The following is a 19,317-nucleotide window of genomic DNA, read 5'->3' as shown; positions in this document are numbered from 1 at the left end:
CTCTACTGGTGGGATGCTCTCATGATGAGATGCTCTCCTGGTGTGATGCTCTCATGATGAGATGCTCTACTGGTGGGATGCTCTACTGGTGGGATGCTCTCATGGTGGGATGCTCTACTGGTGGGATGCTCTCATGATGAGATGCTTTCCTGGTGGGATGCTCTACTGGTGAGATGCTCTCCTGGTGGAATGCTCTACTAGTGGGATGCTCTCATGGTGAGATGCTCCACTGGTGAGGTGCTCTCATGCTGGGATGCTGTACTGGTGGGATGCTCTCATGGTAGGATGCTCTACTGGTGAGATGCTCTCATGGTGGGATGCTCTCATGGTGGGATGCTCTACTGGTGAGATGCTCTCATGGTGGGATGCTCTCATGGTGGGATGCTCTCAGCATGAGATGCTCTCCTGGTGAGATGCTCTACTAGTGGGATGCTCTCCTGGTGGGATGCTTTCATGATGAAATGCTCTACTGGTGGGATGCTCTACTGGTGGGATGCTCTCATGGTGGGATGCTCTACTGGTGGGATGCTGTACTGGTGGGATGCTCTTCTTTGAGATGCTCTCCTGGTAAGATGCTCTACTGATGAGATGCTCTCCTGGTAAGATGCACTACTAGTGAGATGCTCTCATGGTGGGATGCTCTCCCAGTGAGATGATCTCCAGGTTAGATGATCTCCTGGTGGGATGCTCTCCAGAGCATCTCTCCATGAGGAGGATTTCTTTTAAACCTCTAACATTCCTGTGTAAGCCATTTTCATCCGGCCAATATAATTCTCAGCATCACTGATGTTATTTCACCTGGAATTTCCTGGCTGATTATAGTCTCCATGCCACAAATATTATTTATCCCTCCATTAGCTAATATGATCTGCAGATGTTACTGACTTTTTTGAAACAAAGTAACTATCACACAATGCCGCCAGAAGTAATACCAACACAATGTAACAAAGTGAAATATCTCGAAAAATTGTTGTTAATAAACGTGTGTAACACAAAACAGATGGGATTTTAGGTAGGACCCATTAAAGTGCCAAGTGCCCAAAATCATCTGAAGGGTACTCACTCTGAAATGGAAAATTCCTGCGTAGTTCTTGTCAAAGCTCTGGTTACGAGGGACAACGTTGGTGAGTAAATCCTTGTGGAAAGTGACGGAGGCCAGAGCAGCCAGGAACCAACAATTTTCTAGAAAATAAAGGAATAGAGGGGGTTAACTCCGCTTCACAAGAACCTCATCACATCTTACTGAAAGGTCGGCTATAAATCTACTCCTCTAGGTAAATGGGTATTCAATCAGCAATCTCATGAATAAAATCAAGTGTGGTTTTTTAACATGAACTAGAATGTTGGGATTTGTTTCTCTTTAGGCTGCTATTAATGATTTAGGATTCTGGGCTACCATGGTAACCAAAGTCACATATCACATGCTGTACTAAGCAGAGAGATTTTGAAACGCCCCTCTGAACTCTGTCTGCCCTGTGACATCTTCCTTTTCCCCCCTCTGCCATCAGATAACATGCTGAGAGCTGTGAGCCTGTGCCTGTGTAGCAGACTGTCTGTGTCTGGCAAACATTTCTTTTGCCAACCAGAGAGCTTTTGAAAAGGAGATAATGATTTATAGGAGGATAGCTAAGAAAAATCATACATAATTTAAATGTACTTAACTTGCTATTTAAAGACAAAAAAAATCTATGTGTGATTGCTGCTTTAATAACTGAGGTGCGTAAAATCGTATCAATGCAGAGGGAACATTGACACCTGAGTTAAAAGACTGAGACACCGGCAAGGTACAGAAAACACAAATGTTACTGGTGCGTTTTGTAACAATGTATCTGAAAAATGTTTTCCCTGGATACTTATGTACAATGTTATTTATGGTGGACTTTATCAAAGACTTAGTACAAGTGTTCTTTATTATAATGGGATCTCTCACAAAAACATATTTATAAGTTGGGGGGGAGGTTTGTCCCCATAAAGTTGCTGCTCATACCTGTAAGTCCCTGGTGCAAATCGAAGCGGCTCGCATCTTCAGCAAAGAACTGGGGATTCTTCACCAGCTCCTGTGAGTATAACACAATAATAGTCCAATGTTTCATTTTTTTTTTAATTATCTTCACTGCGTGATCGTTTTGTTTTTGTCCCAGGGACATGTAGATATATACAAATCCTAGCTGCAATAATTACAGTAAGCGCCGTTCCTTAATTAAGTATAGAGGTGCATAGAACAAGAAATGAAAGTGGTAAATATTAAACACTGCACAGCCGTTCCCGCTTAGTTATTCTCTGTGGGGCTGTAAAGCCGAATTCTGCAAGAACATTTAGCAATATATAATATCCAAATATAGAGAAGGGGGGGGGGGGGATTGCAGAGTTTTAATCAGCTGTTCTCTTACCATAAAACTCAAAGCTTATCGGTGCCGTAGCTTTATTTGAATTAATCAAATGCTAGAATGTTGGAAAAGTTTAAAGGGGAAGTAACCTTTAATTGTTTTCTGTCTTGATACACTTTAATATCTAACTTGAATTATTACAAACATACTCATCTCTGCAGAGGAATCAGAAGAACCTTTCTCCTGTGCAGTCAGTGAATTTTTGAGTGGCAAATGTCGAAAGCACAGTTTGTTCAGAGTCATCTAAGCTTCTCTGATACAATGTATCAAACTAGGTCAGATAAGCATCTGTTAAAATGTATCTATAGCCAGTGACCGAAAAAAATCGAATTCACTATACATGTTCATGTTGTACAAGCAGATGGTGAATCACAATTTCTAAAGCTATGTAGCTTATTAAACTAAGATGTCTCGGAAATACACAACTATGTGAATTTTTATTTAAGGTAAAATATCTGATAGAATATAACAATATTCCAAGATTGTCATGAATTTACCTGCGGTCTTTTCCACTCCACACAAGGCGGTAGTTTCCGCAAGAGATCTCCGCAGCCAATGGAGCTGAGTTCAGCCGGAAAGGCGTTATCCACAAACAATTCTTTTTTTTTCAGACACTTCTCCAACAAGGTCTGGTAATCTTGACTTTGAAGCCTTCTAGGCTTTCTAAACGTCCCTGTCCGTAACACCTGTTTTGGCTTCTTTCCTCCGGTGATGAAGGAAAGACGAGGCATTTTGGGATGGGGGATGAGGCGTTGAAACAGGTGATTCAGTGTGCTTGATGTCTTGGTGCCTACCAAGGCAAAAATTCTAAGGAGACCCCTCAAACCAAGTCTCCAAGTAGATCTCTCCAACGAACAACGTCAAGAAGATTCCGAAAACAACGCAGTCACTAGAAGGACCTCAATAAACTCCAGCGAAAGAATATTCTCAGTTCTCTTCTGTAAATAAACATTATTCCAATATATTAATGCAAAATACACTTTCATCGTAAGTGATTAACCAAATGATCAGACTCATCCGTTATATATTTTAGAAGTGACCGTGATCCGTTTCATATCAGCCAAAAGATAAAAGTTTTTTTGAAAGAACTTTTTTATTGGAATTTCCTGAAAATATATTTTGTTTATGTCTTAAGTCATTACTAGATAATTATATCATCATGAATGTGAAGATGCGTAAGTACATGGCCTGTAAAACAGGCAGTTAGTAAAATAAAAGAATGCTATGTAGGATCGTAAAATATGTCACAATATTGTGATCATCAGACCTTGTATAATAGCTGCGTTGTCTGATTTATGGAGTGGTTGTCACACTCAGTCACTGATGTCTGTTCGTAAATGAACAGTAATTATCTCTATCGGATAAATATAGTGGTGAAACAAATGTGTAAAGTGAGAATGTTTTGTGTAGAACGGCAAGAGCCAGCGTGGATGAGATCAGTAATATTATCATTATTTTATTATTATCATTATTATTATCCTTTATTTATAGGCTCCACACAGGGGCAAACGCAGGATTTGTAGAGGGGGGTTTCCCCACCACGCCACCAGTGGGCGTGACCAGCATGCATGGGGGCGTGGCTATAATATTAGACAGTGCTTGGCTGCTCTCCAACTCTTCCTATCCCTATTATATACATGGGCAATGCTGCGTGCACTACTGTTAGGTGCACGCAGCTCTCCCATTTCAAGCAGAGCCGTGTGAAGCAGGGGCAGGGTTCAGCCACCTTAATTATACAGTGCCCCAGGCTTGGGTGGGGGTTTCCAGGCACTAGGAAACCCCCCTTCGGTTTGCCTATGCCACATGAGGTCCGCAGCGCTGTACAGAGGGTAAACAATAAGACAGTACAGGGTATAACAGTACAATACAGTAAACAAATAACACTACAACTCTCACCACAGCTACTGGGGTACAAGGGGTATATTCAGCGCAGGCTGAAACCTGTGCCCATTAGTGTGGGTGCAACTAACAGGTTTAGAGCCCCTGAAAGAGGTGCACAGACAATGGAGGACTGCAGACAATGGGCAGAGAGCCCAAGGGGGAGGTGAGCAGTGTAACTGGTGAGCAACAGTTATAAGTAATGACAACAGGAGGGAAGAAGGCCCTGCTCACAAGAGCTTACAATCTAAAGGATAGGGGGTGAGGGTTTCACATGTTTTGTATGATTCTGGAGCATGTTGTGTGAGATCTGTCAGTAATCTGTTTCAATAAGTCAAGCTGCTATATTGGCAGCGATATTCGGTCATTGGCCCATTGGTAGCGAGATTAGCTCCAATAATAAGCCTATCACAATATATTACTTCATCATCGGACATGTTGGCAAACACGGCCGTAGTATAATTGCTATCACCTTGTGTGTGGCATCATGTTCTTGTCGCACAGATAGGCCCCACTGATGCCAGGTGGATCTACCTGCCCAGACTGTGTGCCAAACACCCAGACCCCAACCTGTGGGGCCACCTACCTTTGTGGTCAAACTGGATATGTATCAGCTGGTGCACGCTGGGCATTACACGATGAAGAGTAAAGCTGGGTATATATTTGGCAATCTGGTTGTTTGACCCCTACGGGCGAACAACTGGACCTCTCTGTGCAAGTGGATGGACCACAGGGGCCCTGTGCAATCTGGTTGGCCGCAGGTTGGAGACACAACTGTTGGAGGCTTCAGACAACCATATTTTTGGACCTTCTCATTCAAACAATTTTCAACCCCGCACACACGAAGATTATGGCCTGGTGGAGTCATTACATGGTGTAGTAACTTTAGAAATGTGAATCTGGTCATTGTTAGCTTTGTTGAAAATGAAAAGAGACAGTTACTGACTGGTATCGCCTTCAAGGTAAGAACCAAAGAAGTAGTACTGTGGAAGGCTCTATACAGATACTAAGAAATTACACCCGTCAAACGGAACAAGAGAAATAGTTCTGAAGGTTCTACATAAAGTGCAGTCACAACAAGAAGAGATACTGAGACTGACGAGCATTGCAGAGGATGCAAGTAATATTGTTCTATTGTCGTAACTTACCGAATAATCACAGACACAGAGAATCACGTCCATTATCCTAAACCGAAGTGGTACTGTGCTGTACACATGTATATATTCTGAGAATTGCATTCAGTATAGGGAGCAGGGGAAGTGGCACTGTGCAAAATCCCTCTGTAATGTTTGCAATCTCCAGTTACAACTTGGAACAGGGGGTTTTGTAATGAGAAGGAACTGGTAATAACAGAGGTTCAGTCACTGATATCACAACAATGATCTTGCAGATAAGTCTGTGAGCGCTGAGCAATTCCTGAGTCTTACTGAGGACAAGACACAAATTCTGCCGACAGGTGTTTTGCTGACTCAGTTACCCTGCGCCGTCTAGCAGATTGTGATCCTATTAGTCACCAATCAACTTATTCCAAAGAAACAGTTCGTCACGTGTGGGTGGCAGGTTCAGTGTGTTTCTGGACATATGAGGCGTGAGTTTTGGTATTAAATAATCCATATTACAAAATCTACAATGTCAACAACTAATTCAATATTATACACAATACAGAATTGCATATATTAAGTACTAGTCATGTATTGGATGATTTGTGTCACACTGGGGCAAAGCCCTTGGGTCTCCTGATTCATATTCTACAGAAACCACAAGTGTAGATTAATAACATGTACGTTGACGACTCTATGTTGGTGTCACGTGTGTTCTGGGTAGTGGTTTGATTCTGATACTTCACAGAAAGGGTAGTGGATAAGTGGAATAGCATCCATCAGAGGTGGTAGAGGGTAATACAGTACAGCAGTTTGAACATGCTTGGGATAGACATAAGGATATTCTTACAAAGAACTAAGGATCAGATAGGGTTTGAGGTTACCATAGGTTAAATAATGGGCAGACTAGATGGGCCAAGCGGTTCTTATCTGCCGTCAAATTCTATGTTATAGTAACATTGAAAAAATACAGATAACAGACAAGTGGTGATTTGCTTCTAACAGCTTAAATGATTAACGTTTAAAGGGCACTTGTTGTAAACACAGTGAAGGCTCATGTAATATTCATGAGAAAGCGGCCAATCACATTACTAGTAATCGGTAAAGTAGGCTGGTGATGGTGTTTCATGCACCAAAACATTGACCTAAAAATGTTGCATTATAAAGGGCGTGTGTCACGGGCACTAGGAGTCTTTACCCAGGGATCACCAGGTGATAGGCTTACCAGAGCAGTATAGGTGGTAATATGGTACTCTGGTAGCAGGGTGATCACGGAACAGGAAATAGCAGATGATGAGATGCTCAGGAAAGTCTATGACTAGCAGCACTGGCAATATGGAGGTAGTAATACACGAGGAACTGTATGGACAAAGGACACGTGAAGGTAGTCAGTGGTCTGCGGTAGCAAGTTGTACCACTGCTATAGTGAGGAGGAATGTCCAACAGAAACGAGGAGGTGATGAGAGTCAGCGGTCTGCGGATAGCAAGTTGTACCGCTGTCTGAGTGAAGGAATGGAATCCAAGTGGAGGTATCCGGGGAGTCAGTGGTCTGCGTTAGCAAGTTGTACCACTGCTATGTGAGAGGATACTGGAACAGGTGAAACTGTAAACAGGAGTCAGTGGTCTGCCACTAGCAAGTTGTACTACTGAATATATATGTGAGGAGGTGCACGGGGAGAGACTGCAACACAATATATACACGGGCACCTTGACTTTGATCCACAGTAATATGCACAATATAAATGTATAAATGACTGAACAACACTGCCAATATAGAAAGTCTCTTGAAGTAATCCGGCATGAGATAACACAGTCAATGATGGCAGTAGAGTCAGCAGATAGTACACTCCAGAGGAGAACCAACACAGTCAATGATGGCAATAGACTCAGCGGATAGTACACTCCAGAGGAGAACCAACACAGTCCAGCAAGGTATGCAATACACAGCACAGTCAATGGGAAGTATGCATACCGTGGTTCAGGAGAAGGCAGTCAGACAGGAGTGCAGAGATACCTGAAGGGCAGGAGGCCAGCAGGATACAAGTCCCTGGATGGGTGAAGCAGGGGTCTAGCAGGTGCAGCGCACAGGTAGGTAGACCAGCAGGGAACACAGGAAGGCGTGGAGAGCGGATCAGCAGTAGATGGATGAGTAGCGCTGAGAAGTAACAGCAGCGGGTCTCTGCGGGAACACGGAGGTAACCAATAGCAACCAGCAGGTGCAGTAACGATGGGACACCGGAGCAGAGTTGAACTGGAACAGATGATCACGGAGAGTAGCGGGTAGCAATAGTGGCAGCAGACTCAAGGAAACACGGTAGAGTAGACAAGGACTGAAGACTGAAGCGCACAGAGGCAGCGGATAGGAATCAGCTAAACAGTCACGATGAAACACAGACGGGTTGCAGGTTGAAGACTGTAGTGCACGGAGGCAGCGGATAGGAATCAGCTAGCAGTCACGATGATGAAACACAGACGAGTTGCAGGTTGAAGCCTGTAGTGCACGGAGGCAGCGGATAGGAATCAGCTGGCAGTCACAATCATGAACAGGTGAGTGGATGTGGTTGAAGCCTGTAATGCACGGAGGCAGCGGATAGGAATCAGCTAACAGTCCCAATGATACATGGTAGAGTTGAAGTGATTAGAAGACTGTAGTGCACGGAGGCAGCGGATAGGAATCAGCTCACAGTCACGATGATATAGTAGATGGTAGAAGTGGTATGGGAACCACAGTAGCAGAAGTGGTTTGGAAACCACAGAGGTAGAAGTGGTTTGGAAACCACGGGAATCAGCAGGGCTGAATGAACAAGGAAACACAGGAACACCTTCAGAGACTCATGGGGAATGAGACTCCAAGATCAGGCAACGTGGTGTTGACCACAGGTGCTTAATATAGGGAGGTTGCCTGATCTGCCAATTAAGTTAAAGGAACATACACTGAAGGTTTGGAAAGGGCTGCGCATGCGCAGTCCCTCAGGATAGAGGACGTCCACGGTTCCTAATAGTCCGGGAAGAAGCACTCACAGTCCGGTGAGTGACAGTACCCCCCCTTTTAAAGGTGGGCACAGAACGCCTGGAACCGGGCTTGTCCGGATTTTTGGAATAAAACTTCTTCAGAAGGGCAGGAGCATTAAGATCTTCAGCTTTGATCCATGAACGCTCTTCAGGACCAAAGCCCTTCCAATGAACGAGGAAACGGAGGACTCCTCGCGAAATTTTTGCATCCAATACCTCAGTAATCTCGAAATCCTCCTCCTGATGAACTTGAACTGGCTGCGGTGCTGAGGGAGGAGTCGAGAAACGATTGATAATAAGAGGTTTGAGTAAGGACACATGGAAGGCATTGGAAATCCGAAGATTCTTAGGAAGAAGAAGTTTAACACATACTGGATTGATAACTTGAATGATCCTATATGGACCAATAAAACGAGGGGCGAATTTCATAGATGGAACCTTCAAACGAATATTTTTGGTAGATAACCAGACACGATCTCCAATTTTTAGTGGTGGAATAGCCCGCCTCTTCTTATCTGCGAAAGACTTATATTTGTTAGATGTCTTCTTTAAACAGGTTTTGACCTGAGACCAGATATTTTTGAAGGTCTGACAAGCAGTCTCCACAGCAGGAACTTGGGTGGGCGGGAGGGCAGGAAATTCCGGAAAAGACGGATGGTGACCGTAGACCACAAAGAATGGAGTTTTGGATGATGACTCATGGTACATGTTGTTATGGGCGAATTCAGCCCAAGGGAGCAATTCTACCCAGTTGTCTTGGTTGGCTGAAGAGAACATCCTAATAAAAGTCTCAAGATCTTGATTGACTCGTTCCGTTTGTCCGTTAGATTGCGGATGGTAAGACGATGAGAGTGCTAATCGTATGCCCAAGGTTTTACAAAGGGCCCGCCAGAATCTGGAAACGAATTGTACTCCTCTATCTGACACAATCTCAGACGGACATCCATGGATGCGGAAGATTTCTTTAATGAAATGTTCAGCCAGAGTAGACGAGGAAGGTAAACCGGACAGAGGGACGAAATGAGCCATCTTCGAAAATCTGTCTACCACTACCCAAATAGTATTGTGATTCTTACTTGGTGGCAAATCAGTAACGAAATCCATACTAATATGGGTCCAAGGCTTGGACGGAATGGGTAGTGGTCGCAGCAACCCTGCTGGAGTTCTGCGGGAGGATTTGAACTGAGAACATAAATCACAGGAAGCAATAAACTCTTTGACGTCTCTCCTCATTGAAGGCCACCAGTAACTACGAGAGAGAATCTCAAAGGTCTTATGTTCACCGGCGTGTCCAGAAAAACGAGAGGCATGGAACCACGAAAGGATTTTCCTCCTCAGAGTAGGAGGCACGAGGGTCTTCCCAAATGGTAGCATTTTGGTGGATGACGCAGCCAGAGAAATACATTTGGGGTCTAGAATAGCATGGTTGGGAACCTCTTCTACATCAGAGGACGTCACAAAAGCTCGAGATAGAGCGTCAGCTTTCTTGTTCTTAGCAGCTGGTTTGAAGGTTATAATTAATTCAAAACGGGAAAAGAAAAGAGACCATCTTGCTTGACGAGGGTTCAAGCATTGAGCAGATTGCAAATATGACAAGTTCTTATGATCCGTGAAGATCGTCACAGGATGGCGAGCTCCTTCCAACAAGTATCTCCATTCCTCTAATGCAGCTTTGATGGCCAGCAACTCCTTGTCCCCGATAGTATAGTTTTTCTCTGCGGGCAGAAGACCCCGAGAGTAGAAGGCACAAGGATGTAATTTTTGTTGCTCCGAGCGTTGGGAGAGAATAGCTCCTAAGCCCACATTAGAGGCATCTACTTCTAGGAAGAAGGGGAGTGTCACATCAGGTTGTCGCAGAATGGGAGCAGACGAGAAGGACTCTTTGAGGATTTGAAAGGCTTGGAGAGCCTCAGATGACCATTGCTTAGTATTAGCCCCTTTCCGAGTTAAGGCCACAATGGGAGATGCAATGGATGAGAAGTCTTGAATGAAGCGTCTATAGTAATTGGCAAAACCTAAAAAACGCTGGATGGCACGAAGAGTAGTTGGCTGAGGCCAATGTAGTACAGCATTTACTTTGTCTGGATCCATCTTCAGGCCAACTCCGGAAACTATATACCCCAAGAATGGAATCTGGGGTAACTCGAATGAACATTTTTCCAATTTACAGAACAATGAGTTTTTCCGTAGTCTGGAGAGGACCTCTGCCACATGTTGGTGATGAGAAGGCAGGTCCTGTGAGAAGATCAATATGTCGTCCAGGTAGACAACGACACATACATATAATAAGTCCCGAAAGATCTCATTGATGAAACCCTGGAAAACCGCGGAGGCATTACACAGCCCGAAGGGCATTACTAAATATTCGTAATGCCCATCTCTGGTGTTAAACGCGGTCTTCCATTCGTCACCGGAACGGATTCTAATTAAATTGTAGGCACCACGAAGATCCAACTTAGTAAATATCCGAGCTCCCTTGATGCGATCAAATAGCTCAGTGATCAGCGGAATGGGATACCGATTCTTGATAGTAATGGCGTTGAGTCCACGAAAATCTATACAAGGGCGTAATGATCCATCCTTCTTTTTGACGAAGAAGAACCCAGCTCCAGCGGGAGAGGTGGAAGGTCGAATGAACCCACGCTGGAGATTCTCCTGTATGTACTCAGATGTGGCTTGAGTTTCAGGTAACGAGAGAGGATAGACCCGACCCCTGGGAGGAGTCTTGCCAGGTAGAAGGTCGATCGGACAATCCCAAGAACGATGAGGAGGAAGACGTTCAGACTGAGCTTTATCAAACACATCGGCAAATGAAGCATACTGAGGAGGGAGTCCCGGGGAGGACGATGAGATGGAAGATTGCTGTACTTTAAGAGGAATAACTTGAGAGAGACAACGATGGTGACATTCAGGCCCCCAAGACGTAACTTGAGGGGTGCGCCAGTCAATCTGGGGAGAGTGACATTGAAGCCATGGAAGGCCTAAGACAATCGGACTTGTCGTAACAGGAAGAATTAAAAACGAAATTTCTTCATGGTGTAGTACACCAATCTGAAGGGTTACTGGAGACGTACTCTGGGTGATGAGACCATTGATGAGACGTGATCCATCTATAGCCGTCACAGTAATGGGTGTTTTTAAAGTGATCACTGGTAGGGACCATTGATTCACTAGTGATTTAGAAATGAAATTTCCTGCTGCTCCGGAATCAATCAATGCCTGTGACTCAAAGGATTTGGTAGCAAAGGAAATCGTAACATCGAAAGCGCAGACTTTAGATTTCATAGACAATGGAGAGGACTCCAGGGACCCTAACTTCACCTCTCCAGAACTAGTTAGGGCCTGGCATTTCCCGATTTCTTAGGGCAAGAACTGAGCATATGTGTGGAATCAGCACAATAGATACAGAGTCTATTCTTTACTCTTCGTTTCCTCTCTTCTAAAGATAATTTGGAACGTCCTATCTCCATGGGAATCACAGAAGGTGAAACTGGACGAAATTGAGGGTTTAAACGAAGAGGTGCTTTAGCAGAAGTTGTTTTCTCAGATTCTCTTTCACGAAATCTCATGTCTACACGATGGCAAAGAGAGATCAAATCTTCTAGTGACGAAGGAAGCTCTTGGGTAGTCAGTGCATCTTTAATTTTATCGGAGAGCCCCTGCCAGAAGGCGGCAACTAATGCTTCAGTGTTCCACTGAAGTTCAGAGGCTAAGATCCTAAATTGAATGACATACTGTCCTACTGTATGGGAGCCTTGTCGCAAACGAAGAATGCTGGAAGCAGCGGAGGTCACACGACCTGGTTCATCGAACACACTTCGGAACGTGGAAATGAATTTGGCACTATCTTGTAGAATTGGATCGTTTCTTTCCCACAGAGGGGAGGCCCAAGCCAGGGCTTGTCCAGAAAACAATGAGATAAGATAGGCCACTCTGGAACGATGGGTAGAAAAATTTTGAGGTTGGAGTTCAAAATGGACTGAACATTGGTTAAGGAAACCTCTACAAGTTTTGGGGTCCCCGTCATATTTTGACGGAGTAGGCAGGTGAAGCGTAGGAGCTGTAGACACCTGGGATGGCACTGGGGAAACGGAGGAAAGCACAGGAGCTTCAATACTAGCTGTAACAGTCTGTCCAGATGTTCCTTGGGAGGTTAACGATTGGTAACATTGAAGTAACAGCTGTTGGCGAGCATCCTGTTGCTCCACACGGCTGACCAGATGCTGCAGCATCTCTTTAGCAGTAGGTTCCGTATCTGGGTCTGTCATGGCCTGATCTTACTGTCACGGGCACTAGGAGTCTTTACCCAGGGATCACCAGGTGATAGGCTTACCAGAGCAGTATAGGTGGTAATATGGTACTCTGGTAGCAGGGTGATCACGGAACAGGAAATAGCAGATGATGAGATGCTCAGGAAAGTCTATGACTAGCAGCACTGGCAATATGGAGGTAGTAATACACGAGGAACTGTATGGACAAAGGACACGTGAAGGTAGTCAGTGGTCTGCGGTAGCAAGTTGTACCACTGCTATAGTGAGGAGGAATGTCCAACAGAAACGAGGAGGTGATGAGAGTCAGCGGTCTGCGGATAGCAAGTTGTACCGCTGTCTGAGTGAAGGAATGGAATCCAAGTGGAGGTATCCGGGGAGTCAGTGGTCTGCGTTAGCAAGTTGTACCACTGCTATGTGAGAGGATACTGGAACAGGTGAAACTGTAAACAGGAGTCAGTGGTCTGCCACTAGCAAGTTGTACTACTGAATATATATGTGAGGAGGTGCACGGGGAGAGACTGCAACACAATATATACACGGGCACCTTGACTTTGATCCACAGTAATATGCACAATATAAATGTATAAATGACTGAACAACACTGCCAATATAGAAAGTCTCTTGAAGTAATCCGGCATGAGATAACACAGTCAATGATGGCAGTAGAGTCAGCAGATAGTACACTCCAGAGGAGAACCAACACAGTCAATGATGGCAATAGACTCAGCGGATAGTACACTCCAGAGGAGAACCAACACAGTCCAGCAAGGTATGCAATACACAGCACAGTCAATGGGAAGTATGCATACCGTGGTTCAGGAGAAGGCAGTCAGACAGGAGTGCAGAGATACCTGAAGGGCAGGAGGCCAGCAGGATACAAGTCCCTGGATGGGTGAAGCAGGGGTCTAGCAGGTGCAGCGCACAGGTAGGTAGACCAGCAGGGAACACAGGAAGGCGTGGAGAGCGGATCAGCAGTAGATGGATGAGTAGCGCTGAGAAGTAACAGCAGCGGGTCTCTGCGGGAACACGGAGGTAACCAATAGCAACCAGCAGGTGCAGTAACGATGGGACACCGGAGCAGAGTTGAACTGGAACAGATGATCACGGAGAGTAGCGGGTAGCAATAGTGGCAGCAGACTCAAGGAAACACGGTAGAGTAGACAAGGACTGAAGACTGAAGCGCACAGAGGCAGCGGATAGGAATCAGCTAAACAGTCACGATGAAACACAGACGGGTTGCAGGTTGAAGACTGTAGTGCACGGAGGCAGCGGATAGGAATCAGCTAGCAGTCACGATGATGAAACACAGACGAGTTGCAGGTTGAAGCCTGTAGTGCACGGAGGCAGCGGATAGGAATCAGCTGGCAGTCACAATCATGAACAGGTGAGTGGATGTGGTTGAAGCCTGTAATGCACGGAGGCAGCGGATAGGAATCAGCTAACAGTCCCAATGATACATGGTAGAGTTGAAGTGATTAGAAGACTGTAGTGCACGGAGGCAGCGGATAGGAATCAGCTCACAGTCACGATGATATAGTAGATGGTAGAAGTGGTATGGGAACCACAGTAGCAGAAGTGGTTTGGAAACCACAGAGGTAGAAGTGGTTTGGAAACCACGGGAATCAGCAGGGCTGAATGAACAAGGAAACACAGGAACACCTTCAGAGACTCATGGGGAATGAGACTCCAAGATCAGGCAACGTGGTGTTGACCACAGGTGCTTAATATAGGGAGGTTGCCTGATCTGCCAATTAAGTTAAAGGAACATACACTGAAGGTTTGGAAAGGGCTGCGCATGCGCAGTCCCTCAGGATAGAGGACGTCCACGGTTCCTAATAGTCCGGGAAGAAGCACTCACAGTCCGGTGAGTGACAGCGTGATGACCGGCTTATATTATCCCGGACTGGGGAGAATTGGACATTTCTCTGAGGTCTACCAACCCTACCTGTGTTGATTTCTATTCAGGGGGTAGTATCAGCAGAATCTGGCTGCCTTGGCGTTCTAGCAGAGGTTGCGCTAATTCTAAGTACTGAGGCCCTGTTTGTATTGGGCAATCAGGGCCGAGGATCCTAGGACAGTTACCCCCAGAACACTGCTAATGTGTGGAAAGACGGGATTATAGCCAGTAAGGCCGGGCAGGAAGATCATTTTATTCTCAAAATTGTTGGCATTAAAAAAAAGAAGAGTCTGGTTTAGGCAAAGCTCATATTATATAGATTTTGTGGTAATAATATATATTATACCAAACAGTAAGTCTAGTGCAGTATTACAGCTGATGAGGACACATTATCACGCAGGATGCCACAGACCTGTTCTATTTATGTTGTGTCATAGAATATGGCAGATTATACAATAAATAAACTATTGTTCTGTCCTTACAGAGGTCACAGAGTGCAACCGACTTAACTAATATATACATCATATAACTGTCATCTCCTCTCACTGACCGAAAATAGGAGCTATCTGAGTTGAAACGACTTGTGTTGTAAAGTGCAACAAGTGGCCTTATTGACTGGTTCAGTTGTGTTGTGTGCTAGTATGCTAATCTGCTCCACCATAGTACAGGTACATGAATTTTCAGAAAGTGTAAAAGATGAAATCCAATAACCTCAAAATGAAAAACTCCTCTGCCCCCTGTGGCAAGAAAATGAAGCACCAGGGGGTAGATTCATCAAACCTTCTACAAGGGAAACGAGGAGCTTGTTTTGCTGAAAAGGTCCTGAGGGCACAAATTCAAATTCTGGCTGTTGCTGGTTACTTCCACCACTCCCAGAATTCTCAAATTCTCCCCAAACTTCCTGTTTTCACCCTGACTGCAGAATGTCACAAATATGTTCACCCTAGTGTCTGTGGTGTGACGCTCTCTTGTCCCTCGTGACCTCGCGCTTGTTGTCTTCATAATTACCTCTGACACATACTTGGCAAAAGCTGAAATGAATTAGTTGTCTGCTGCTTACACTGCAGGAAAAGCCATGTGTTATCTGTAGAAATATCTGCTTACGTCATAGCCTAGTTGTGACCATTCTGTGATATAATGCAAAGTCACATGACCCCACAGAACTTGTGTATATAAAATTGGATTGTAAGCTCCATAGGCAGAGGCTAAAGCTAGGTACACACTACAGGACAATATTAGATTGGACCCATTACCTATAAAGCGCAGATCTAAACCAATGTTCATTCTGTTAATTCATAAGGCATGAGCGATATCAATGAGGTATGAAGTGCCCCATGCCTCAGTAACGACAGTAGTTTCTAGTGAATTGGTCTAGCCCAAAAAATGTCAGCCTCTGCCGTCTGTAGGTGACCAGTACACATTAAGATGTATTATTATTTATTTCTACTATAACCATAGTCCAAAGACTAATTGATGGATAACTAGAATGCCTCTGGCTTGTGCAGGGCTGAGACCAAACAGACGGAGACTAATAACTGTCTCACTATCTGTAAAGCACATTCCATTCTGTTAATGACACACGTAGCTTCGCGTGTGAGAGAAATACTTGGCCGGCTGCCTGGTAAAAACATTTAAAAATAAAAGGTGAGGATGGTTCCCAAAATACTCACCTCTAATTGTGATTGCTCAGGTCAGTAAGATGCTCTGAACCAGTCTGAGGCTAGGCAACTCCTCACTCCCCAGCTGTTGTAAGACTACAAGTCCCAGCATGCTTCTCCACCTATGGTAGCAGCATCAGCATCAGTACGCCAGGCCCAGCTTTGGCTGCTGCAGAACTACAAGTCCCAGCACTACCTGCCAAGCTCCCTGGCTGCTAGAAAGCTTCAAATACCAGTATGTAGGCACTTGTGATTGCTCAATAGATTCTAAGCTACAAGTATTCACGTTCTCATGAAGGGGATGATGTGTGACCAAATTTAACAGCTACTGAGGGGTTGAAAAGATGCACAGCTCCTGAGGTACCACTTGTGGTCAGCAGATGGCAGTGCAGAGTGCAGAGTTTATATGTTTACATACAGGATGTAGAGAGGTGCTATTTCAGTGATAACCTCTAGGGGTGGACATATTTCCTTCCAGGGAGAATCACCTGTTACACTGCAAGGGCCACATGGGGGCCCCTCTAACCTCTCGCACATCACCCTTCATCTCAGTAATAGGATAAAACAGGACATGTAATCAAATAAAGATCTGTAATAACATATCAGCAGCATTTTACACTAGTGTTACAAACTAGGAACTGGGGGCCACAGATGAAGGCTCGGAGGGCCCCCTGTTGCCAATCACTGCTCCAGAAGAAACCAACATTCTCAGAAATGTCTGCTCTTTTCCAGGACATTCTCTGCTTTCCAGCTGCGAGGCTAATAGAGGGGTCTCCAAATCCACATAAGTTATAAAGCATTCCATATATTCTGTTCAGGACACTCTATATCTCGATGGCTTATGTCTGCCCTATTGTTACATAGAAAACCAGGTAATCCTGAAGGCACACACTCCGTGCTCAGTCCATAAGAGCCACCTCTTCCGATGGCTCTCCAGAGGACGTAGAACTACTTGTCCCAGCATGCCATGGCCAAGACACCAGAGACCCATGACCTCTGTCTTAAAGCAAAATAACTACAGAAATATATTCTCACAAATTCTACTAATCAAATCTTACAGCAAAGCATCATCAGTCATCAATGGTCAACAAATTATTAGATAAATCTATTAGAAAACTGTGTAAAATTAGGTGTAACAACTTGCAGGTTTGTACAACACAAAGATTACACTAAAATCCAGTTTCTACAAATTGTGTCAAATTGTCTCAAAATCATCAGTTAAAACTAAGTCAGACTAAGTCCCTATTTTATTATGGAATTCATGTTATCATTGGTTCGATACAATAATGAAAACTTCAATCTCTCCGAACTGTGTTTTGTTTCTAACGTACAATATTTGTACTCTGCTGAGACGGAGTATACATCACAGTGCGGTCTTATCATAAAGTAACCCTGGAGCTGAGGAACATAACAGTCATCTCCCAGCAAACACAACAGATTCATTGTATCAAAACAACTACTAACAATATAACACACTCATACATTGTATCAAAACAACTACCAATATAACACTGATACATTGTATCAAAACATCTACTAGCACTATAACACTGATACATTGTATCAAAACAACTACTAACAATCTTTCACACCGATACATTGTATCAAAACAACTACTAACCATATAACACACTGATACATTGTATCAAAACAACTACTACCAATATAACACACTCATACATTGTATCAAAACATCTACTATCAATATAACACACTCATACATTGTATCAAAACAACTACTACCAATATAACACACTCATACATTGTATCAAAACATCTACTATCAATATAACACACTCATACATTGTATCAAAACAACTACTACCAATATAACACTGATACATTGTATCAAAATAACTACTATCTATATGCCACACTGATACATTGTATCAAACCATCTACTATCACTATAACACTGATGCATTGTATCAAAACAACTACTATTAATAACCCACACTGATACATTGTATCAAAACATCTACTCTCCCTATAACACACTGATACATTGTATCAAAACATCTACTCACAATCTGCCACTGATACATTGTATCAAAACGACTACTGGTTTCAAAATATAGCACTGATACATTTTATCGAAACTACAACTACTGCTACTATCAATATAACACACTCATACATTGTATCAAAAACAACTACTATCACTATAACACTGATACATTGTATCAAACCAACTACCCTATAACACACTGATACATTGTATCAAAATAACTACTAAAAATACACTGAAACATCAAGGATTTTACTTTAAATGCCCTTTTGTAAGACAGAAAATATGACATGATGAGCCGTATAATAAATGAACAGAGGGGAAGACAAACCTGTTAGGTGAAGCAGGTAGAATCCACGATCAGATAGTTCCTTGTGTATTACCCAGTAACTTTACTCCTGAGTAACTGAATCACTGGCTTTATAAGTCTTTGTGACGTAGTCCTCGGTGGCTACGCCTCTTCTACCTGTTCATTTAATTATCTCTTCCTGATTCTTTATGTTAATGAGACACGATCATCACCTCCTCCTTCAGGTGGTAACAATCTCTTGTGTGTTACATGCCACAACCTGTGTGAGAGACTTACAATATACCGGCGTTCTGCTGTACTAGTATGACCCATGTGATAGTAGACTTAGAATATGACCAGTTACTAATGCAATGCCCACTATGTCTGTAACAAACTGACCTCCGTCCAATGACTTCATCCTCTCAAAAACCATAACCTCCTGCCAGTAGCAGAAACACGGATCACACAATCACTGTCTCACCTGTAGACCCTTCACAGAGTGGTCTCCACTTCACCCCAGACTCTGGACTAAGGGGTAGATTTATCAAACCTTCTAAAAAGGGAAACGAGGAGGTGTTGGCCATAGCAACCAATCAGATTCTAGCTATCGACTTCTAGAATGTACAAGAAAAATGATAGCTGGAATCTGATTGGTTGCTATGGGCAACACGTTCACTGTCTAGTCTAGACGTTCTTCTACTCCTGCACCAATCCCTACATTGGTTGGCTGTATTTTACCAAATGCAATATGAAATTCTACTACTAACATACTAAGTCATTAATAAAATTGCACCAACATCTCTTCACGTCTCAAATG

At 43.8% G+C, this 19,317-nt stretch overlaps 1 protein-coding gene across 1 annotated transcript in view; it reads right to left on the bottom strand.

Annotated features, from left to right (window-relative positions):
• The window catches only part of CAPN14 (calpain 14), a 46,946-nt gene extending 28,317 nt beyond the window's left edge, over positions 1–18,629 (bottom strand). Inside the window, exons 1-4 of the mRNA XM_075204365.1 lie at positions 18,543–18,629; positions 2,885–3,325; positions 1,988–2,057; positions 1,064–1,182 (exon numbers count right to left, since the gene is read on the bottom strand). Coding sequence (XP_075060466.1) covers positions 1,064–1,182; positions 1,988–2,057; positions 2,885–3,118 — 423 coding nt within the window. The 5' untranslated portion in view covers positions 3,119–3,325; positions 18,543–18,629. The remainder of the gene's footprint in view (positions 1–1,063; positions 1,183–1,987; positions 2,058–2,884; positions 3,326–18,542) is intronic.
• Between the last annotated feature and the right edge of the window lie 688 nt (positions 18,630–19,317).

The sequence above is a fragment of the Mixophyes fleayi genome, chromosome 3 (genome assembly GCF_038048845.1).
Source record: "Mixophyes fleayi isolate aMixFle1 chromosome 3, aMixFle1.hap1, whole genome shotgun sequence".
Taxonomy (NCBI): domain Eukaryota; kingdom Metazoa; phylum Chordata; class Amphibia; order Anura; family Limnodynastidae; genus Mixophyes; species Mixophyes fleayi.
This window is presented reverse-complemented; position numbering and strand designations above follow the sequence as displayed.